General features: G+C 41.5%; 1 protein-coding gene across 1 annotated transcript in view; it reads left to right on the top strand.

Moving 5' to 3' along the window:
• Window positions 1–2,693: 2,693 nt before the first annotated feature.
• CCDC62 (coiled-coil domain containing 62) overlaps window positions 2,694–24,457 on the top strand; it is a 41,163-nt gene continuing 19,399 nt past the window's right edge. The window contains 10 exon segments of the mRNA XM_072802341.1: window positions 2,694–2,917; window positions 5,356–5,548; window positions 8,271–8,437; window positions 10,767–10,868; window positions 11,434–11,605; window positions 14,602–14,703; window positions 20,721–20,809; window positions 21,143–21,258; window positions 23,281–23,477; window positions 23,480–24,005. Of these exon segments, the coding sequence (XP_072658442.1) occupies window positions 2,882–2,917; window positions 5,356–5,548; window positions 8,271–8,437; window positions 10,767–10,868; window positions 11,434–11,605; window positions 14,602–14,703; window positions 20,721–20,809; window positions 21,143–21,258; window positions 23,281–23,477; window positions 23,480–24,005 (1,700 nt within the window). The 5' untranslated portion in view covers window positions 2,694–2,881.

Below are 24,457 nucleotides of genomic sequence, written 5' to 3'. Positions count from 1 at the left end.
CCTGGGTGGCTCAGTGGTTGAGTGTCTGCCTTTGGCTCAGGTTGTGATCCCAGGGTCCTGGAATTGAGTCCTGCATTGGGCTCCCCTCAGGGAGCCTGCTTCTCCCTCTGCTTATGACTGCCTCTCTCTCTGTGTCTCTGAATAAATAGAATCTTTTTTTTTTTTTAAGATTTTATTTATTCATGAGAGAGAGAGAGGCAGAGACATAGGCAGAGGGAGAAGCAGGCTCCACGAAGGGAGCCTGATGTGGGACTTGATCCCGGGACTCCAGGATCACACCCTGGGCCGAAGGCAGGCACTAAACCGCTGAGCCACCCAGGGATCCCAAAATAAAGTCTTTAGTGTGATCCTGGAGACGCGGGATTGAGTCCCGCATCGGGCTCCCTGCATGGAGCCTGCTTCTCCCTCTGCCTATGTATGTCTCTGCCTCTCTCTGTGTCTCTCATGAATAAATAAAATCTTTAAGAAAGAAAAAAAATAAAAATTAAATTTTTTTCCTGATAAATCAAATTTTAAAGAAGTCTACCTTTTATGTATTTGGTTTTTTAAAAATATTTTATTTGAGAATGCAAGAGAAAAAGAGCATAAGCAGGGGGAAGGGCAGAGGGAGAGGGAGAAGCAGACTCCCTGCTGAGCAGGGACCCTGATGCAGGGCTTGTGAGATCATGACCTGAGCTGAAGGTAGACATTCAACCAAGCCACCCAGGTGCCCCACAGTCTACCATTTAGATCCTGTTTTTATTTTCTAAGTTAGGAAATAAGGTAGGGAGACAGGAATGAGTCAGTTTATCAGAGGAAGTGTAAAGTCAGATAAAGTGTAATGCTTGGAGCTTTCATAAAACGTTTTATGTCATTTTTAAAAGATAATTTTTAAAGGTCTTTTCTGGTTTTGTTTTTAATTTTTTTTGAGAAAGAGAGGGGCAAAAGAGAGAGAATCCTAAGCAGGCTCCAGGTCCAGGGCTGAGCTTAAAGTGGTGCTCAATCTTTTATGATCTTGAGATAATGACCTGAGCCAAAACCAAGAGTTGGATGCTCAACTGACTGAGCCACCCAGGTGCCTCTTTTCTATTTTAAAGTAAACCTGCGGGAGTGAACTTAAAATATTGAGTTTTTGATATGCAACTAATTGCCATATTCCTCTCACCACACTCAATCCATAAAACAAGCCTAAGTGTTTTAAAGGTTTTGAGAATGCACGAGGGGGAATGGATTAGGAGCAGAGGGATAAACAGACTCCCCATTGAGCAGGAAGCCTAATGGGGGGCTCCATCCCAGGACCCTGAGATCACGATCTTAGCCAAAGTCCAATGCTTAACTGAATGAGCCACCCTGGCACCCTTAAGATTGTATTTGTAAGTAATCTTTACACCTGATGTGGGCCTTGAACTCAGGATCCTGAGATCAAGAGTAGCAGCTCCACTGACTCGGTCAGCCAGTTGCCCTTGTACACAAATTTTTACAATGAGTGTTAGGCATGTGGTTGCCTGGTTGATAAATACCCCATTTAAACAATGGTGAAATTTGGGAAACCTGAATTGAAATGCTCCTTAACTGGAAAGTTAACATTCAACCACTTTCCTTTTTATCTTTCTCATTCCACGGAGACTTAACTGTACAGTCATCTACTGATAGGATCCTTTTAACTAGTCAGAATTTACTTTCCTGATTTTAAATCTTGGACATCATCTTATTGGTTCTCAAACAACAACCTTATCCTAAGGAGGCAAATGCCACCCAAATCAGTAATGCCTCAAAGCAAGAAATTTTTTTTTCCATTTTCAGATTGTCTTTTATGAACACAAGGACATGCTTTGCTTATTCATAGTCAATCAAAAGGTAAAGTTGATGGGACACCTGGGTGGCTCAGCGGTTAAGCCCGTCTGTCTTGGGCTCAGGGTGTGATCCTGGAGTCCCGGGATGGAGTCCCGCATCGGGCTTCCTGCATGGAGCCTGCTTCTCTATGTTCTGTCTCTCTGTGTCTCTCATTAATGAATAAATAAAATCTAAAAAAAAAAAAAAAAAGTAAAGTTGAAATACTATCATACTATATTTGGTAATTTGTCTTGCCACTAATGCCATGTTATGGTTTAAACAGTAGGGGATCGGGGACCTGGGTAAATTAAGTATCTTTTTTTTTTCATAGTCCAGTTCCTGTATAACAAGTGAAGGGAAGAAGGATGACTATGAGATAACACGAGAATAAGCTCAGATTCACCCCAGAATGTGGTAGATGTTGTCATGACCAAGTGCCAAAGTTCTCACTGCTCTTCCAAGAGCTTCAAGAATGAAAACACCATTCCCCCCTCAATCTGTGATCCTTAGTTGCGAGCTGTCTGCTAGGATGGTCAACAGCGGCTCATCACCGGGGCTGGCGTTTGCGTCCATCCAGGTAGGGACCGTGCGAATGGCCAGGTACGGTTCTCAGCACCCGGTGTACACAGCAGCTAACAAGACCTGGAAAGAAGCGAACAGCTCAAAGGTCATAAACTGGGGTGATGGGGGAGAGGCAGAAACAGGCTTTAATCCGCTGCCTCGTTTTCTGGACAATGGCAAAGAACCGGCTCTTCACGGACCGTGGCTGGCGGACCCCACGTCCGCGGCTAAACCTCAGAAACTGCCGCCCCGGCCCCGCACTCGCGCGAGAGGCGGGAGGGCGGCCTCCGACGTCTCGCGAGAGCCGGGCTGGCCCCGCCCCCCCAGGCGACGCCGGAGGCGGGGCGGGCGCGTTGCTCTGGGCGGGCGGTTTGGGTGCTTGCTTGGAGCCGCGGGGGCGCGGGGCTCCGGGGTTCGGGGCTCGCCCCCGCTCCGGGCAGGCGCGCCTATGGCCTTTGTAAGGTGACGCTGCGCTCACCGGCTTTCTCCGGGGGCGGAGGAAGCACCCATGAACCCTTCGGCGACCTTCCTCGCCGTGCGCCAGGTGAGCGGCCGCCGCGGGCTTGGCGTCCCGCTCGGAGCGTCCGAGTGAGTGCGAGAGGACGGCGCGCCTCCCGGCCCGGGGGCACTCTGGCCCAACGCGGGTGGTTTCTAAGGAACGGTGTCTGCCTAAAATGTAAAACGACACACGGTACGAAGAGGAGAAGCGGAGGGTCGCCTGTGTTCCCGTAGTAAGAACGGCATTCGGCCCAGACGAGTGGCGAGCGACTAGGTGCTCACTGAACGGCGCCTGGGCGTCTGGAGAGCTGCTGTTCTGTGCGCCGCCTCGCTGCCTGCCCTTAACTCCCTTCGCGGTAACCCGAGGGTGGAGGAGCACTCTTGAGTTCTACCGAAAAGTGTTGAAAGCGAGCTTTGCATTCACCAGTACGGTCAAATGAGCTTTTCTCTTTGCATGCTAGGTTTATGGCCTGTTTTCCTGTACCAGAATTTGTGCGCCTTGCCAGCACGCTCATGAGCGCATCACCAGCCACTTGGCGCTCAGCAATTATTTTGTTCAGTGAATCAGTGAATGAACGAATGGCTTACCAAGACTAGAAATCTTTTCTTTTTTAAAAAGATTTTATTTATTTATGAAAGAAAGGCAAAGACATAGGCAGGGGAAGAAGCAGGCTCCTTGCGGAGAGCCCGATGCGGAACTGGATCCCAGGACCCTGGGATCACTACCTGAGCCAAAGGCACACACTCAGCCACTGAGCCACCCAGGCGTCCTCAAAGACTAGAATTTAAATCTTGTGATTTGGAATCACTTGATGCAAATTCTGTTTTCTGGGTTTAGTTACTAGGAAGTAATTCATTCATTATTGTTTTATAATTCTTTTCAGAAATCAGTAATGATATATATACGTAGGCCTCTGACGAACTTTTAACTTTTTTTTTTTTAAGATTTTATTTATTTATTCATGAGAGACACAGGCAGAGGGGGAAGCAAGCTCCATTCAGGGAGCCCAGCGTGGGACCCGATTCCGGGCCTCCAGGATCAGGCACCTGGCTGAAGGCGGTGCTAAACCGCTGAGTCACCTGGGCTGCCCTTAACCATTTTTAAGATAGAATTCTTTTTCTTTTTTTTTTTTTTAAAGATTTTTATTTATTTTTTCATGAGAGACAGAGAGAGAGGCAGAGACATAGGCAGAGGGAGAAGCAGGCTCCTTGCTGGGAGCCCGATGTAGGACTTGATCCCAGATCCCAGGGTCATGACCTGAGCCAAAAGCAGATGCTCAACCGCTGAGCCACCCAGGCGTCCGGTGCACTAGACTTTCTTTCTTTAATTAATTAATTAATTATAATTAATTAATGACATAGAGACAGAGACACAGGCAGAGGAAGAAGCAGGCTCCATGCAGGGAGCCTGATGCAGGACTCCATCCTGGGGCTCCAGGATCAGGCCCTGGGCTGAAGGTGGCGCTAAACACCGAGCCATCCGGGCTGCCCTGCGCTAGACTTTAAAATGACATATGCCTAAAGGGAATTACTGTAGATAATTTTATTATGTATGAAATGGCATCATGATGATATAAAAAAATGTTCCTTTTTTTTTAAATGTTCCTTTTTGATATGCATCTCAAATATGTAAGTGAAGTATAATTTTTTAATCAACAAAAAGAGAAAGGAAAATTGAAACAAATGGGGCAGAATCTTGATGATAGGACCTAGGTACTGAGCATAAGAGAGTTCATTGTACAGTTCCCTTCTCTTCTGTGTACGTTTGAAATTTTTCTTTTATAAGTACCTGTGTTGGGTTTGGCCCAATCACAATATTATGTTGTTCTTGGTAGATTGAATGTGTGTGCTAGATGTTATGAGAATTATTTACATTCCAACAGTAATTATTTCATGTTTTCCTTTACTTGAGTGATCCAGAATTGCTGGGGCAGAGTATGGGATGATACTGTTGATTGATTCAAGGAATGGGTTGACAGCAAAGGAAAAAAAAAAAAAGCCAAAATGAGATGAGTTTGTGTTTAGCTAATGAAGCTTTTATAAATAGTCCCACTTTTTTTTTATTTTTTTAAGATTTTATTTATTTCCTCATGAGAGAGAGAGAGGCAGAGACACAGGCGGGGGCAGGGGGGAAGCAGGTTCCCTGTAAGGAGCCCGATGTGGGACTCAATCCCGGATGCTGGAATCACGCCCTGGGCCAAAGGCAGAAGCTCAACTGCTGAGCTACCCAGGAGTCCCAACAGTCCCACTTTTTAAGAGTGGCATGTGTGGTATGACAAAATTATAGAGGCAGTGTGCACAGTATGCATGAACTCATTTTAAATATACATACTTTTGATGCCATGTTATTACCAGTGAATAAAAGATAATTTAACTGTCTTGAATTGGCAGCAAAAGAAGATACAATTATTTGGAAAATATGCTTTGGCTGATTTATGTTATTGATTAGTTTTATTTTGATGTAAAACCACTTTTTTTTCTTAGAACATCGGGTCAGAAGTTGAGTGTTCTACTATCGACAAACAACGGAAAGAGCTGCAGCTGCTCATTGGAGAATTAAAAGATCGTGATAAAGAGCTCAATGATATGGTCGCAGTACATCAGAGACAACTTCTTTCATGGGAAGAGGATCGGCAGAAAGTGTTGACTTTGGAAGAACGTTGCAGCAAATTAGAGGGTCGGAAATACATTAGCAGTATCTGCTATACACTTCTGTATGCCAGCATATTCAAAGGGCTCATGGGCTAGACATAAATGTTTTTACTTATTTATTATTATTTTAAAGACTTATCTACTTTTATTTGAGAGAGAGGGAGAATGTGCTCTCAAGCAAGGAGTGGGGCAGAAGGAGAGGGAGAGAATCCTCAAGCAGACTCCCTGCTGAGTGCAGAGCCCAGTGCAAGGCTCAGTCCCAGGCACCCAAGACACAAATGTACTTAAATGCGTTAGGGGGAAAAAAAAGAGGGCTCATGGGAAAGATAAGAGAAAGAATATCTCAACACAATCTCTGCTGCCCTGGAGTTTAGTTTTTTTTTGTTTTGTTTTGTTTTGTTTTTATTTATTTATGATAGTCACACAAAGAGAGAGAGAGAGGCAGGCTCCATGCACTGGGAGCCCGATGTGGGATTCGATCCCAGGTCTCCAGGATCGTGCCCTGGGCCAAAGGCAGGCGCTAAACTGCTGCGCCACCCAGGGATCCCCCTGGAGTTTAGTTTAATTGAAGATGGGAGGGTTTTATGAACACTTACAATCGAACAAAAATAATGTGAATTAAAGTTGGGCAGACAACTTAAATCTAAAAAGGATGCTTGATATAGCTCCAATTAACCTGGAGTGTCAAGAGTGAATCTGAAATTAGTTTTGAGCTAGAATATGGATAAAGATGCCATAGGACTAGCCATTTCTGTTGAACTGACTCAAAAGATTTTAAGTTTTTGGTATTGAACTTGATATTAAGTATCTAAAACTGCTGTCTTTTAAAACTATAGCAGTGTCAAAAATGGCTTGCAGAAATTTTCTTTGTACTGTTTTTTAGTTGTCATCCCTTTAGTCCTGTCCTAAAGTCTGAATGTTTTTTTTTTATTTTTTTTTTAATTTTTATTTATTTATGATAGTCACAGAAAGAGAGAGAGAGGGAGAAGCAGGCTCCATGCACCGGGAGCCCGATGTGGGATTCGATCCCGGGTCTCCAGGATCGCGCCTTGGGCCAAAGGCAGGCGCCAAAGCGCTACACCACCCAGGGATCCCCAAGTCTGAATGTTTTAATGATACTATGTCAATAGCAGACTGTATTAGAAAACACTAGATTTGTGGGTTTTTTTAAAGATTTTATTTATTCATTCACGAGAGACAGAGAGAGAGAGAGGCAGGCTCCACGCAGGGAGCCTGATGTGGGGACCCGATCCCTGGTCTCCAGGATCATGCCTCGGGCCGAAGGCAGGCACCAAACCGCTGAGCCACCCAGGGATCCCCAGATTTGTTTAATAGAAAGATAAATACATAACATCTCCTTTATTTTCTGTGACACAAAGGACTCTGTAAACATGACAATCTAAATATGCATAATTTCCCATTTCTTTGATGATCATTTGATTTTACTCTGACCGTACCCAGCCATACATATATACACATGTTTGATTTGATTGCACATTAGATGTAATATACAGATATGTTAAATAATGAAGATGACATTACATATAGACCACAGTATCTGATTTTAAAATAAGGAACTTGAGGGGTGGCTCAGTTGGTTAAGCATCTGACTCGATCTCAGTTCAGGTCTTGATCTCAGGGTCATGAGTTCAAGCCCCGTGTTGGGCTCCACACAATCAAAAAAATTTTCATTCGTATTAGTAACTAGGGAAATGCAAATTAAAACCATAATGAAAAAAAAAAAACCATAATGTGATACCATTTACACTTAGCAGACCAACAAAAATGATCAGGTATTGGTAAAGATACTATCAGGTAAATATAAAGGTGTCAGGTATTATGGAGCCAAGGGAAGACTCATTCAATGCTAGTGGGTAGCACTGAATTCAGTTGGTACAACTAGTTTGGAAAATCATTTGACAATATCTAGTTAAAGATATATATATCTCATGACCCAGCATTTCCAATTCTGGGAATATACCCACAGTTCAAAGTACACATGAATGACCTAGAGATCTTATTAATATGTAGATTTGATACAGTTGGTCTGGGGCCTGAGTCTGCATTTCTAACAAATTCCCAGGTGATGTCAATGCTGCTGGCTCAAGGACTCCATTTGAGTAGCAAGGCGCTACAGAAACTTACAAAAATGTGCCAAGATACATATATAAAAATATTCAGAGCAACATTGTTTATAATAGCTGCAAAGTGGAAACAAGCCTAGTGGCCACCAATGGTAATAAATACATTTTGGCATAATCATATAATGGGATATTATGTAGCAACAATAGTGCACAAATGCCAGTCACAATGTGGATAAATCTCAGGATCATCATTTTAGGCGGGGGGGAAAAAGGGACAGAAGAACTCATAGAGTATAATCCTAGTTATATATGGCTCAAATCAAATCGTTTTTAGGGATGTGGTCTTAGTTGGTAACACTATAATTAAGCAGGCAAATGATTAAGATCAGGATGGTGGTTGGGAAGGTGGGAATTAGATTGTGCTTAGAAAGTAACAGCCATTGGGCTTCTAGGTTGCTGACGTCTGTCTGTTTCTTGACTAGAGTATAGTATTGTGGATTCCATAATACATTCTTAATTATGCTTTAAAAATTATTTCGCACACTTGCCTTTTAATCATGTTTAAAAATAAAAAAAAAAAAAAAAAAAAAAATCATGTTTAAAAATAATGCATTTTGAGCTTCAGATCTGATCAAAAGGTAATTATTGATGAAATTTTCTCAGGTGAACTACATAAAAGAACTGAAATAATCAAGTCACTCACAAAGAAGGTAAAAACCCTTGAATCTAATCAAATTGAATGCCAAGCGGCTCTTCAGAAGACTCAGCTACAGCTTCAGGAAATGGCTCAAAAAGCAACCCATTCCTCTCTCCTCTCTGAAGACCTTGAGGTTGGTTTTATTCTATGATAAGCTTCACTAGCCCAAATTCTGTTTGTGTTTCACGTATTGAAAAATTAGATTTAAATGTACCCGTTAAAATGCATGTATGTGTATGAAAGTCCATCCATCCATCTACCACCATAGTTTTGTGTTCAGTGTATGGCTTTGGTTGGCTGCACAGTGCTGTGCTGTCTGGGAGATAAACTTCATTACCACCTTTTCTGACTGTCAGCCATTTGGTCTAGGAGCATCTGTCACTTTATGAACAACGGGTCATTTTAGAAAGCCTTTCTCACAGTCTGGGATGAGTAGCATCAAGTTTTGGTACCTTTGGGCAGCCCCAGTGGTGCAGCGATTTAGCGCCGCCTGCAGCCCCGGGTGTGATCTGGAGACCCGGGATGGAGTCCCACATTGGGCTCCCTGCATGGAGCCTGCTTCTCCCTCTGTCTGTGTCTCTGCCTCTCTCTCTTTGTGTCTCTATGAATAAATAAATAAAATCTTTAAAAAAAAGTTTTGGTAGCTTTACATTATACTTTCTAACTGTGCCTTATCTGATGTAGATTAAATAGATGTACACAGTATCTACATCAAGTTAGTGGCATATTGGGAATAAAATCTGTAAGATTGATTTTCAGCTTTCAGTTCTAACTGGTCATCAGATTTTTTTTTAAGATTGATTTATTTATTTATTTATTTATTTATTTATTTATTTATTTATGACAGACATAGTGAGAGAGAGAGAGGCAGAGACACAGGAGGAGGGAGAAGCCAAGTTCCATGCAGGGAGCCTGATGTGGGACTTGATCCCAGGACCCCAGGATCACGCCCTGAGTGAAAGGCAGACGTTCAACTGCTGAGCCACCCAGGCGTCCCCATCAGATATTTTTTGAACTCATATTTTATGACAGGCACATAGGGCCATATTTTTGTTGTTATATCCTTTATATTATGCTTGTTTCATAATGATAATGCCTTTTTAATTTTTTCAGATTATTCTAGATAGCTTATATCTATAAAATAAGTAAAAACTATATTGATATGTTGAATTTAAAAATGGAAATGTAGGGGGCGTTTAGCTGACTCAGTCAATAAAGCATGTGACTCTTGATCTCAAGGTCATGAGTTCAATCCCCACATTGGGCATACAGCTTACTTTAAAAAGGAAAAAAAAATAAATTAAAAAAATAAAAAGGAAATGTAGGAGAGAGAATGAACAAGATCTCTGGTGTCTTGTCTTATAATGATACTAATCCCATCATGAGGGCCCCACTTACAACCTCTTTTACATCTAATTATCTCTCAAAGGAGCATCTCCTGTTAACACCATATTGGAGGGAGGTTAGGGCTTCAACATATGCGTTTGGGGGGGGGATGCAATTCAGAGCAGGAAGATTTTTTGTTTTTGTTAAATTTTATTTTTTAGAGCAATTTTATGTTCACATCAAAATAGAGTGGAATGTACAGAAATCTCTCCTATACCCCCTGCCTCCACCACCAAACACAGTCTTCCCCAGCTATGGACAGTCTGCACCACAATAGTACATTTGTCATGATCAATGAATCTAATTGATACATCATTGCTACCCAAAGTCCATAGTTTACATTAGGGTTCACTCCCGGTGTTATATATTCTGTGGGTTTTGACAAATGTGTAATGACATATATCCACCGTTGTGATATTACACAGAATAATTTCATTGCCCTAAAAATCCTGTGCTCCATTCCTGTCTCTCTGAACCTCTGACAACCACTGACTTTTTTTTTTTTTTTAAGGATTTTATTTATTCATAAGAGACACAGAGAGGCAGAGACACAGGCAGAGAGGGAGAAGCAGGCTCCCTGAAGGGGGGTGGGGTGGGGCACGATGCTGGACTCTGATCCCGGGACTCTGGGACCATGCCCTGAGCCGAAGGCAGATGCTCAACCATTGAGCCACCCAGGCGTCCCAAGGAAAAAAAAATTTTTTAAATACATATATTTGCATAGAAGTTCACTAATGCTACTTTATTTCAGCAAAGGAAATCTTACTAATCCAGTTTTCATTTATTTTCTTTTTTGCCAACCTAGAATTATACATTGAAGAGATTAGGAAATAGACATTTGTAAGCATAATCATTATGATTCAGTAGGGCAGGCATACGAATTAAGTAATGCTGGAGGTAATGCAGAGAGAGAGAGATTTGTATTCTTTTTGATGACTGCTTCCTTGGCCCAGTTTGCTACTAAATAAAAGTTAAAGAGAAGACAAAACAGAAGAATGAACACAAATTGTGGCTAATAATAGTAATGAAACCTTTTAAATGACTCAATTAGTATTTTATGTGTTGTTCCCTTGTAGGCTAGAAATGAAAATCTCAGCAACACATTAGTGGAACTTTCTGCTCAGGTAGGACAATTACAAGCTCGAGAACAGGCTCTCACTACGATGATAAAGCTAAAGGTAATTCAAAATAATAATACCTTCATTTGTCAGGGCACTGTGTACTTTATAAAGTACAGTCATATACATTATCTTACTTAAAAGTCCCATTGCAAAAAAAAAAAAAAAAAAAAAAAAGTCCCATTGCAAATCAGATGGTAGAGCTACCAATGTTGCTGTCTTTTAAAATTCTCATTTTAGGGGCTTCAGGCTGGCTTAGTGGAGCATGGGACTCTTGATCTTGGGGTTGTGGGTTTGAGCCCCACATTGAGTGTAAAAATTACTTAAAAATAAAAAAAATCTTAAAGTTATACTGATTAGTTGAAACTTAAAAATCGGGATCCCTGGGTGGTGCAGCGGTTTGGCGCCTGCCTTTGGCCTAGGGCGCGATCCTGGAGACCCGGGATCGAATCCCACGTCAGGCTCCCGGTGCATGGAGCTTGCTTCTCCCTCTGCCTGTCTCTGCCTCTCTCTCTCTCTGTGTGACTATCATAAATAAATAAAAATAAAATAAAACAAATAAATAAATAAATAAATAAATGAAACTTAAAAATCTTACAGAATAGTCTTTAAATTTGTTTTTGAGGACAAAGATATTATCGAGGCCGTCAATCACATTGCAGACTGCTCAGGAAAATTTAAATTATTAGAGCATGCCTTGCGTGACGCAAAGATGGTGGAGACTTGTATTGTGAAAGAAAAGCAAGATTATAAGCAGAAATTGAAGACACTTAAAATTGAAGTTAATAAATTGAAAGGTAAGGAAGAGACATCATGCATTTCATCGTGGGCACATACTTCTCCATTTGAGTTTACTTCATTATGTGATTGAGAGATCTGTTGCTGCCCTTAGCTCCTACCATGAAATGTTCATTTTGTATAGAATTGTGCTGTGGTTTTCATGTTACAAGGTAAATAACAGATCTAGCAGAAACTGCAAAATGCATTATATTTTTAATATAACCTGCCTTTGCTGTACCAGTTAGCTATTGTTAATTTATGCTTTATGACAACCAACAACAGCTTGGTGGCATGCAACCATAAGCATCTGATAAGCTCAGGTATCAGCCCAACGAGGACTGCCTTATCTCATTTGGGCCCGGCTGAGCTGCTCCTGTGGGGGTAGCTCCACTTCCCGTGTCTCAATTCTTTTTTTTTTTTTTTTTTAAGATTTTATTTATTTATTCATGATAGAGAGAGAGGCAGAGACACAGGCAGAGGGAGAAGCAGGCTCCATGCCGGGAGCCTGACGCAGGACTAGATCCTGGGACTCCAGGACGACGCCCTGGGCCAAAGGCAGGCACCAAACCGCTGAGCCACCCAGGGATCCCCCCGTGTCTCACTTCTTGCCAGTAGGCAAGCCTGGGCATTTTGGTGAAAGCAGAAACTTTTTATCTTTATTTTTTATTTTTTTTTAAAGATTTTATTTATTTATTCATGAGAGATACAGAGAGAGAAGCAGAAGCTCCATACAGGGAGCCCGATGTGGGACTCAGTCCAAGGACTCCAGGATTACGCCCTGGGCCAAAGGCAGGCACTAAACCGCTGAGCCACCCGGGCTGCCCCTTTATTTTTTTTTAAAGATTTTATTTATTTTTTTGGGGGGGGAGGGGAGAGCATGTGCTGGGGGAGGGGCAGAGGGGGAAGGAGAGAAGCAGACTCCCCTCTGAGCAGGGGAGCCTGACATGGGGCTTGATCTCAGGACCCTGGGATCATGACCTGAGCCCAAGGAAGACACTTGCCAACTGAGCCACCCAGGTGCCCCTCAAGGCAGAAACTTAACAGAAGAAGCAGGGGCACCTGACTGGTTCAGTCAGGATAGCATGCAACTCTTGATCTCAGGGCTGTGAGATCCTCTAATGTTGCGTGTGGAGCTTACTTAAAATAAATAGAAGAGAAGAAGCAGAAAATACACAAGGACCTGACACACCCTCCATTTACTAAAGCATCTTGTGGCTGAACCCAAAGTCAAGCAGGGAAGAAATTCTGTCCCTCTGTGAGAGGAATGCAAGGAAAGATGAAGGATTGCAACCAACGACACAATCTGCCAGGGTGGCTTTTTGGTGCATGTTTTATTTTTGAAAATTCCTTTTGCGTTCTCCTTTTCTATTTTCGTTCTCAGAGTAACTCCATGATTCATTTCCTTCTAAGTAATGTTATTTGAAGTTTTGTAATGAAAGGGAGGCTAGGTATACCAAATAGGACTAACCTATTTACTCCATTACCTACATCCACATGAATGAATGCGGATGTAGGTAATGGAGTAAAAGCTTACTTTTACAGGGGCATGTCCTCTGGCCTTTCCTCCACCCTGGGGCGGAGCAAATGGTCATGGTGTTAGACACAAAGACTCCCACTGTGGAACAAGCAACCTTAGAATGACAAAGCTGTGTTTTGGTGGAAGTTACTGTTACCTCTGTCTGTAGCAGGGTGCCTCATTGTTAGAAGGTAGAGAAAGGATAGTAAAGTACCCTTCAGACTGAGAAGGCACTTTGGGACTGACGAGTGAAGGGGGCCACTCCATGCCATTTACACAGAGTTTTATTCAGGGTAACTTACTGACAACCATGATCCTGGTGCTACATAGCTATAGCTACTCTCCACAAAGTCTGGACCTTAATCCACAGCTCTTATAGAGCAAGGGGTGTTGTGGTAAGGTCAAGGGCGTTGTGGTTATCTAAAGTGGGGCCATCTGTGCACTAGAAGGAAGATCAGAGTAAGCCTCCCTGAATCCCATTCAAGGTACACAATAACCTGCAAGGGGCCTGGAACATACCGGCTTCCAAGGGAGGTCATTGCACAGACTTGAACAAGATGGAGTCGGTATTTTCAGCACTCCTAACACCCTCAGCCATTGAGTTGCTGTTGAAATTATGAAAGTTTATTGTGATCAATTTAAAAGACTCAGCCTTCTAAAATCTTGTTCTTATGATGCCCTGATTTGTGGCAAATCTTATGCTTTGTCTACATTTGTAGCTTCAGCTAAAATATAATCACACTATTTATCCCTTGACAGCAGGGACAGACTCTGTCATCTCTTAAGGACAACAAGATATTGGACAGTGGACTAGAGAATGAGGAGAAACAATTCAGTTTGGGTGGCCTGGGAAGGTGACTTTGAGGAGAACATTTGAGCAGAAGTTTGGATGGTGTGGAGATCTGGGCCCCAAACCTTCCAGGCAGAGGGAACAGCAAATGCAAACTATGGTGGGTTGTGAGGTTGGGATATGTTCAAGGAACATAACAAAAGAAGGGGGAGAGTGATAGGCCAAGCCTGGCTATGCAGGGCTTAAGGTAGTGATTTGGATTTCATCCTAAGCATGGTAGGAGGGCTTTTAGGAGAGAAGTGACATGAGACATGAACAGATTTTATACTTTTAAAAGATTGCCCTGGAGTGCCTAGCTAGCGTGTGACTTTTGATCTTGGGGTTGTGAATTTGAGCCCCACATTGAGTGTAGAGATTACTTAAAAAAAAAAAAAATTTTTTTTTTTTTTTGCCCTATTGCTCTGTGGGCAATAGGTTATAACAGGAGTGGCATGGTTTGAGCAGAGACCAGTCAGGGAAAGGAAAGCCTGACAAGGTTATTGCCAGGGATGCGGTGAGGTGTAGATAGGAGACCTCTGTTGGCTGCAGCTCCAACAGGACTCACATTAATTGGAGAGGGTGCTGAGGGCATGAGATGTACTCACAGTGTATATTCTTCTAGGAAGTAGTATTAATTCAAGGACTTTTGTTTTCTTCTATTTGTGAAGAAGATCTAAATGAAAAGACAACAGAAAATAATGAACAACGAGAAGAGATCATTCGCCTCAAGCAAGAGAAAAGTTGCCTGCATGATGAATTGGTTTTTACTGGTAAAAATAATTAATTTAAGTGATTGAATAGTTCTGTGTTTACAGCCTAAACTTTCTGTGGTACAACTATGACAGATTAAAGGAATTATACCTCTCTCAATATAGTAGCTTTTTAAATACCTTTTGAGGGACGGGGATTCCCCAGGTGGGGAATATTAAAGTTGTTATCATGCCTCCCAGGTAATCCTGTTTCCTCTTCTATGAAATGGGGAGCTTCCTTCCCTCTCTTCTAGCTTGAGTGTGTGACTGTACTTCTCACTAAAAACATAACACATGTACTTAATCCATTAAGAAAGGATCTTATGAATTGAAGAAGGAAGAATGTTTATACTTTTGCAAATAGTAGGTAAAAATTAGGAAAGCAACAATTTTCCAGGTTTTGCAAATTCATCACCTATAATTATTACATTTGTGGGGTGCCTTGGTGGCTCAGTAGGTTAAGCATCTGCCTTCCGCTCACGTCATGATCCCAGGGTCCTGGAATCGAGCCCCATGTTGGGATCCCTGCTCAGCAAGGAGCCTGCTTCTCTCCCTTTCCCTGCTTGTGTTATCTCTCTCTCTAAAATAAATAAAACCTTAAAAAAAATTACTACATTTGGAAAAATCACGAGTTTTGTTATATTGGCATGACCCTGAAGTAATCACGTTAAGGATGAATTTTTCATGATTTTAAAATAGCAAATTCATCAATAGTTTGCCTTAGGCCCCCTGCAGATAAACATAAAAATTGCATTCCATCCCCCTAGCCACATTCTCCCACACTGTCCCCTACACACCCCACTAGTTTCTACTACTACAGACCTCTCCATCTCATCTCCTGGTTGAGAATCACTGATGTATAGATCTTATCTCTGTCCCTGCCAGCCAAATTTTATTAGGCCTTGTAATTTGTATGAGGAAAATCATAGACTTGGAGATGACTTTCCAAACAATTAATTAAATTGACATTTTGGGGATCTATACATACCTTCAATGCCCTTCCTTCTAGGAGAATACATTTCTATAAAGGGCAAAATGCATTAACATTTTTTCACATAAAATGGAATTTTTAATTTTCATGTCATGTGATAAGGATGGGGGAAAATGCAGTTTTCTACCATTAGAGGTCACTATTTCTGTTATTTCTGGGATTGCTGTCTCAAAGATATTTTTATTAATATCTATTAATAAAAATACATATGTAAATATATTCAGATATATATGTATATTTGTAGCTTTACAGTTGATTTACCAACAGTCTTTTTTTTTTTAATATTTATTCATGAGGAGACAGAGAGAGGCAGAGACATAGGCAGAGGGAGAAGCAGATTCCCTGTGGGGAGCCCAATGCGGGACTCTATTCCAGGGCTCCGGGATCAGGGCCTGAGCCAAAGGCAGACACTCAACTGCTTAGCCATCCAGGCGTCCCCTAAACTGATTTTTTTAAAAAAGACTTTTTGTGGGCAGCCCGGGTGGCTCAGCGGTTTAGCGCCGCCTGCAGCCCAAGGCCTGATCCTGGAGACCTAGGATCAAATCCCACGTTGGGCTCCCTGCAGGGAGCCTGCTTTTCCCTCTGCCTGTGTCTCTGCCTTTCTCTGTGTCTCTCATAAATAAATAAATAAAATCTTTAAAAAAAAAAAAAGATTTTTTTTTATTTGCGAGAGGAGTTTGCACGAGTTGGGGAGGGGCAAAGGAAGAGAATCTTTAAATAGACTCCTGTTGAGCTTGAAGTCCCATGCGGGGCTCAGTTCCACAACCCTGAGATCACAACACAAGCCGAAACCAAGAGTTGGACCCTTAACCACCTGAGCCACCCAGGCACCCCCTAAGCTGATTTCTTAAACAACTTTTCTCTTCATACCACTGTATCAAAGTAATTTTTGTATGTTACAAAAAGCGAATTAAGCCTAAAATGATTTTTTTAAAGATTTTTATTCATGAGAGACACGGAGAGAGAGAGAGGCAGAGACATAGGCAGAGGGAGAAGCAGGCTCTATGCAGGAAGCCTGGTGTGGGACTCAATTCCAGGACTTTAGGATCATGCCCTGAGCCGAAGGCAGATGCTTAACTGCTGAGACACCAGGCGTCCCTAAAAATGATTTTAAAAGACTTAACAAAAATAAAATAAAATAAAATAAAAGGCTTAACATAATATGCTGTCAGGTACTCTGGCTAAAAATGTACACATTTTATTTGAAACTGGAAGATGTCTTAAAAGTACACTTTTTTGGGGATCCCTGGGTGGCTCAGCGGTTTGGTGCCTGCCTTTGGCCCAGGGCGTGATCCTGGAGTCCCGAGATCGAGTCCCGCGTCAGGCTTCCTGCATGAAGCCTGTTTCTCCTTCTTTTTTTTTTTTTTTTTTTTTATAATTTTTATTTATTTATGATGGTCACACAGAGAGAGGAGAGAGGCTGAGACACAGGCAGAGAGAGTGCAGGCTCCATGCACCGGGAGCCCGACGTGGGACTCGATCCCGGGTCTCCAGGATCGTGCCCTGGGCCAAAGGCAGGCACCAAACCGCTGTGCCACCCAGGGATCCCCTGTTTCTCCTTCTGTCTGTGTCTCTCTGTCTCTCATGAATAAATAAATAAAATCTAAAAAAAAGAAAAAAAAGATTAACTTCTTCACATGGGCTTAGAGACATGCTTCATTTGTTTGTACATACCTGCTTATAAGAAGTTAGCAAATAAAGTGAGGATACCAGTTCACATTTCTGAGGTCCTGACAGTCCTGTGAATGAGGCCCCGTGGGACGGAGTGATTGCCTCAGTTCTCCCAGGCTGGAAAAGATAATGCCTTGACCCGAATGTGGTGGCTGCAGACTTCCAGGCCCCTTCTCCCTGTCAGTCTTGTTTAGACTATTTGCTCAGGCAGCTATCAGTAGAGTCCAATATCTCTTCTTTTCTTTTTCTTTTTCTTTTTTTAAGATTTTATTTATTCATGAGAGACACAGGCAGAGGGAGAAGCAGGCTCCAAGCAGGGAGCCCAATGTGGGACTCCATCCCGGGTCTCCAGGATCACAACCTGGGCTGAAGGTGGCGCTAAACCACTGAGCCACCCGGGCTGCCCTACCTCTTCTTTTTTGTGACCACTTTGTGAAAATAGGTGGACCCACTCCACTTTGCTGTCTCAGCTAAACCTAGCCATGTAGCAAAGTATCTGATCCAGGGAAATATTTGTGTTTATTTATTTATTTTTAAAAGGTTATATTTATTTATTCATGAGAGTCACAGAGAAAGAGAGGCAGAGACACAGGCAGAGGGAGAAGTTGGCTATACCCAGGGAGCCTGATGTGGGACTCAATCCTGGGACTCTGGGATCACGCCCTGAGCCAAAGGCAGATGCTCAACCACTGAGCCACCCAGGTGTCCCGAAACATTTATATTTAGAGTGGAGTTGCTTCTTCTGCAATAGTAGATTATTCTGAAGTCAGAGATTAAAGCAAAACTTGAGGGGGTGCCTGGCTAGCTCAGTGGAGCATATGACTCTTGATCTTGGGATCATGAGTTTGAGCCCCACATTGGATGTAGAGATTACTTAAAAAGAAAATCTTTTTTTAAAAGATTTTATTTATTTATTTATTTATTAATTCATAAGAGACACAGAGAGAGGCAGAGACATAGGCAGAGGGAGAAGCAGGCACCATGCAGGGAGCCCGATGTGGGACTCGATCCTTGGACTCTGGGATCACGCTCTGAGCCAAAGGCAGATGCTCAACTGCTGAGCCACTCAGGCGTCCCAAAAATAAAATCTTTTAAAAATAAAATAAATTTGCCCTTGAACTCCAAATAAAGTAGTTGGCTTTTGTTTAGGGGCCATACTGTATCCAAAACAAGTATCCCTGAACACTAGGAATTAGACCCAGCATGTCACAGTGCTGTTTAATAGAGAGACAGGTAAGACTGAGACTAGGAGAGTCACAGATGTCCTGTGGGCATTACTTCTAATGTCAAAGTAGCTGTGATTCCTTTATTTTTTAGTTTGTGCTTATAATTGAATTTATGTAAACTAAATGCAGCTCTGCATAAATAATGCAAATCCATTACATATATATATTCTCTCATTATGGTATTGACTCATGTAATGCAAAGAAATAAATTCAGAATTGAATAGAAAAGATGTGGTAGTTTAAACCTGGCAACGTGGCTTTCACTGTGCTTCTCTTCATATTTTCAATTTGGTACACAAGGATTACCTTTGAAAGTGAGGTGTTGCTACAGAGTCCCACCCCATCGGGAGGGCTGAGCATGAACTATATTGGGGGGGTGCTGTGCCCAGACCCCTGTCACTCTTCCCTCTGGTCCCCTGACTGCTGGCAGACACTGCAAAATGGTGGTCTAGTAGAGTTGCAGTCTATTGCAAAGCACATGCCTTTGTCCTTAATTGCTTTATGCAATGTCCAGATGTAAAGTGATAATAAAAATTATTTTTCATCCATGAGAAAAAATGCCATGTAAAAAGAGTGTTTTATGAAAGAACCATGTATATATTGTAAATTTTTATTTTATTTAAGATTGCATCAGATTTACTTAAAATTGATTCATGTAGAGGGTCATTTTATACATTTAGTTTGAACTTTTTTTTTTTTTTTTTAAGATTTTATTTATTCATGAGAGAGACAGAGAGAGGCAGAGACACAGACAGAGGGAGAAGCAGGCTCCAGGCAGGGAGCCTGACGTGGGACTCGATCCCGGGTCTCCAGGATCACAACCTGGGCTGAAGACGTCACTAAACCTCTGAGCCACCTGGGCTGCCCCTAGTTTGAATTCTTACACAGATACTGATTTTTTTAAGTGAAGCATTTATTGTTGATTTCTTACTTTTGTGTGAATCACTTTATTTCACCTTAAGCATAATGTTAATGTTTTTTTCTGGTATTAGTTCTGGTACAGCACTGTAGATTCTTTCCTTCCTGTGTGTTCTCATTTACCAAGTCCTAAAACTTTCTAAAACATGACTTTGTCTAGTTTTAGACTTTGTCTGACTCTAGTTAGTGGAGTGTCCATGTTTCAGCAAAGTGTTGATGGTCTTTGTAAAGGAATGAAGATTTTTTTTTTGAATGAAATTTTTTTGAAAATTATTTCTTTGCTCTCTTTTTTCACTAAGAAAAATTGAGTGTATAACTATGTGTATTCAAGAGAACTCGGAATCTTAATTACCTATAAGATAAAAAGTTTTCAAGAAATAAAAGAGTGCTGGGTGAGTTTTTCTACTATGGAGGCACTTAACAGACTCAAATATCTTTGGTCTTTGGTCCATGACAATATATAGGAAGGGCCTGATTGTGAGATTGTATCAGATTGACTTCATATTAGTAAAAATCACGATTTTTTTATTGTCCCTTATAATGTTCATTTTTTTTCTGTTGATAGAGGTAATATGTTGTTTGGATTTTTACAATGAAAATGTGTTCATAAGTTACTCATGTAATGTGAAAAAATTAAAAATTAAAGTAATATGTACTTTATTACACCCTCATTAAAAAAGAGGAAAATAATTGTCATTAATCCTCCCATCCAAAAAAGCTTCTTTAGGGATCCCTGGGTGGCGCAGTGGTTTGGCGCCTGCCTTTGGCCCGGGGCGTGATCCTGGAGACCCGGGATCGAATCCCACATCGGGCTCCCGGTGCATGGAGCCTGCTTCTCCCTCTGCCTGTGTCTCTGCCTCTCTGTCTCTCTCTGTGTGACTATCATGAATAAATAAATAAAATCTTTAAAAAAAAAAAAAAAAAAAAAAAAAGCTTCTTTAATACTTAGATGTATTTGCTCTCAGACTTTTTCTACTTGTGTATACAAACATACAGTTGATACAACTCTGAATCCTTTTTTGACTCAGCATTAATTATATCACAAATATTTTCAAGTTTGGTGAAAGATCTAGTCAGAATTACAAATTTAAAGTCTTCCCAGCCATGCATTGTGCAAATTTTAAGTTCAGGAACAAGGGGAAAGCATGGTACTGAAACATTAAATTTTTGGAAATGAAGAGTTTTGTGTTGATATGACTGATGAAAATATTTTAATATTTGCTCTTAAATAGCAGAGAGAGAAAAAAGGAAAGATGAGTTACTTGATATTGCAAAGTCAAAGCAAGAACGTACAAATGCAGAACTGCATAATCTCAGACAGGTATGTCCCTAGTTATACTGCTCTTACTATTTGGGAAGCACTTATAAGCAAACATCAAATTAGGAAAAGTGTGTGTCTTTCAATTTTTGTTTATGGTGCTTTTGGAATCCTAACTACATTAAAGGTATATCATATTTAGCATTGCTGATAGGGTCTTGCTTATGATAATGAAAGGCTTAGAAATTAGTTATACTAAGAAATCTGAGTGCTCACATAGGAAAAATAAAAGCAAACATATTTAGCGTATTTATCACTGATCTGTTTTAGCATTTCAATGTTGGCTCTATATAGTTTTGTTGTCACATCTTATTGATTTATCAATATCTACGGCAGATTTATGTAAAACAACAGAGTGATCTGCAGTTTCTTAATTTTAATGTGGAAAATTCTCAGGAATTAATACAGATCTATGACTCAAAGATGGAGGAATCAAAGGTTCTGGAGTCCAGGTAATCTTAGCAAGATGCTATTAGTATGATCTTATGTTTTATTTTATCATCCAGTCTATTTATTAAGTACTTACTATGGGCCAGAATCTTCTATTATTCCCTATATGGTAGGGAATCAATATATATGAGCTAGTAATTGTCATTATAATCCCGGGAGAACTGATCTTAGAATTTTAGGCATGATCCTGATTTAGCCACTTGATAGAAGAAATTCATTAGTCTTATTTTTGTATCTGTTGTGTGTGTACAAGGCTTTGAGCTCAAGTAGAAATCACAGAGGTGGGATCCCTGGGTGGTGCAGCAGTTTGGCGCCTGCCTTTGGCCCAGGGCACAATCCTGGAGACCCGGGATCGAATCCCACGTTGGGCTCCCGGTGCATGGAGCCTGCTTCTCCCTCTGCCTGTGTCTCTGCCTCTCTCTCTCTCTCTCTCTCTCTCTGTGTGTGACTATCATAAATAAATAAAAATTAAAAAAAAAAAAGAAATCACAGAGGTGAGTCATTTTCATGCGCACTCAGGAGTTTAGTGTTTAGCACTCACTGGGCTAGGAATGGGGAGAATAAAGATACATAGGACGTGGTACTTGCCCAAGAGAAATATTACCAACAAGGGTATAAATAACTGTAATTGGGAGTTCAGCTAGCTGAGGGTGATCTCTGCTTTTACCTTGATTTTCCCGTTTTCCTTGTTAATAGAAGGAGACACATTTTCTTACCTATTAAAAACAGTGTGTGAATTAAATTGGTTTCTGTAAAGTTCAAATATAAATATATGAGGTGTGGTTTAATTTAACAGGCATATAACTATCCTACAGTTAAATTTAGTCTTCTTCTCCAAGCAGAAGTGTGACAGGAATTAGGGAAGTTCCCAAGCCACTAGGTGTGACCATGAAACCACAAAGGTTGGCTGCCCGTAGTTCCTTTGCCTGGTTGTTAGTAGTTGCAGGAGCCGCTGGAAGGAGCATCTGTTGCTACAGTGTGACTGCTGTGCTTGCTTTACTCTTCTCTCGAAGCCTTCTGCTGGGGGGGCATCACACTCATGCTTTATGTCCCGGCTGCAATCCCTGCTGGTATACACCACACCAGTCCAGAGTGCTCTTACAGGCAAAAGCCCTATCATACTGGTTTTTCCCTGTTTTGTACTTCTTACCCCTGGGAGGCGCTGGGCTGGATGAGTGAACTCTCTCTTTAAAGAGTCTAAAATGACTTGTGCCCTTCCAGAAGGTAAGGGGTGAGTTCTCTGAGGGGTCAGAACTCTCCAGAGGAGAATACCTGAATATATGTGACATGAAGACAGTTGATTAAAAGTTTTATCACGTTTGTGTATATTATTAATTTTCATTTTATGCACACCTATCATCCTTACTTTAGATCAGCTTGAAGATATCGCCATATAAATAAATCCAGCAGATATCTGGGGTGGTCATGAATGCAGTATGGTAGATGCATTTGGCACTTTATCTCTGACCCTTGAATCTCTGTCCCCTTTAAGTGCTGGGTTTACCTCTGTTTACTATGAAACAGTAACAGTAACGGAATTAGGGAAATAACAACAATCCACAAGTATTTACAGAACACTTACTGTCTGTGAAAGGCTATCCTATGGTTCTGGAAGAATTAAAAATGCCTCTACGTATTAAGAAACTTAACGAGTCTATTGAAAATACAGGATATGTGCACGAAAGTTAGTGAACAGTATAGTCATAATGGAAGTTTGCTGTGTGATTAAGTAGATAACTCACATAGTAAAACAAGGAGTGCAGTAGAGGCAATAAGCACGGAGGGAGTTGAGGGGAAGGGGAAAGTGAGTGTGTGTGGGCTTGCTGGTCAGAGAGACTTCCCTGAAGTCAGGTTGAAATCTGGCTCTGAAAAAAAGAATACATATTCTCCCTTATGTTTTCATTTCAGACAAATGGATATTGATAGGTAGGATTTAGCTCAACAAATGAGGTTTGGGTGAAATATTTAGAATGACAGTATCAAGTGTATCTTATAACTTCTGGTTTTTTGTGCTGCCACCATAGCAGAGACATGTGTTTGTCAGACCTTGAGAATCACCGCCCAAAAGTCGATATTAAGAGGGAGAAAAATCAGAAGTCATTGATGAAACATCCAAAATTTGAGACCATGTTGGTTCAGCAAAATCAGCCAGACAGGGGCTCTTGTGAGGTGTGCAAAGAGAAGAAACAACAGGGTAATACCTCATTTGGGGAAAAAAATGTGCTATCTCATCTGTATTTACAAAAGACTTACTGGAGAAGCAAAAGTCTTGGTCTCTGGGAGGAAAAATGCCAGTCGAACCTGAAAACCAAAGAACATTGTGCAAGATCCATGCAAAGTCACCAAAAGGTAATGGGATCGGGATTCAGAATGAAGAGAAACAACTCTCCGAAACATCAACATCATTATCTGATGAGAAACAGTGGCATGATGTCAATGTGTACCTGGGCCTGGCCAACTGTTCTGGTTCAAAACAACCGGAAAGGCTGGATGTTGAATGTCAAGATGACATAGAAAGATCTGGAGTCTCCTGTTGCCATAAAAATGAAACCTGTCTGGGAGAGAGTGACATGTATGAATCCAAGTGCTGCCACCCAAGTAACTTCATCATTGAAGCTCCGGGCCACATGTCTGACATGGAGTGGATGAGCATTTTCAAGCCTTCTAAAGTACAAAGAATTGTTCGCCACAAATCTGTGTGTACTTGTTCAGAAAGTGCCGGTGGAAGGAAATACAACTCCTCCACGAGGTTAGTAATGATTCGCATTGGTCAAAACCCAGGGAGGGATCCCTGGGTGGCGCAGTGGTTTGGCGCCTGCCTTTGGCCCGGGGCGTGATCCTGGAAACCCGGGATCGAATCCCACATCGGGCTCCCGGTGCATGGAGCCTGCTTCTCCCTCTGCCTGTGTCTCTGCCTCTCTCTCTCTCTCTCTGTATCTGTCATAAATAAATAAAATATTAAAAAAAAAAAAAAAAACCCAGGGAGTCCACACGCTATGATGGGAAGTAGAAAGGGCTCCAGTAGCTACTGTGTAGGCACTGCTCAACGGAAAGCACTGTTTGTAAACAGAAGTCGTGTTTGAGACAGACTGGTTACTCTCTTTATCAGCTTCATCGGCATGTAGACTGTTGAGTTTTTGATTGTATAGAGACTGTATTAGAGTCCAGTGAAAAGTTTGTACCTCAGACAGCTTCTGAGGC

This window comes from Canis lupus, chromosome 27 (genome assembly GCF_048164855.1).
Source record: "Canis lupus baileyi chromosome 27, mCanLup2.hap1, whole genome shotgun sequence".
NCBI lineage: Eukaryota > Metazoa > Chordata > Mammalia > Carnivora > Canidae > Canis > Canis lupus.
The sequence above is the reverse complement of the archived record's forward strand: the minus strand, read 5'-3'. Positions and strand labels throughout refer to the sequence as shown.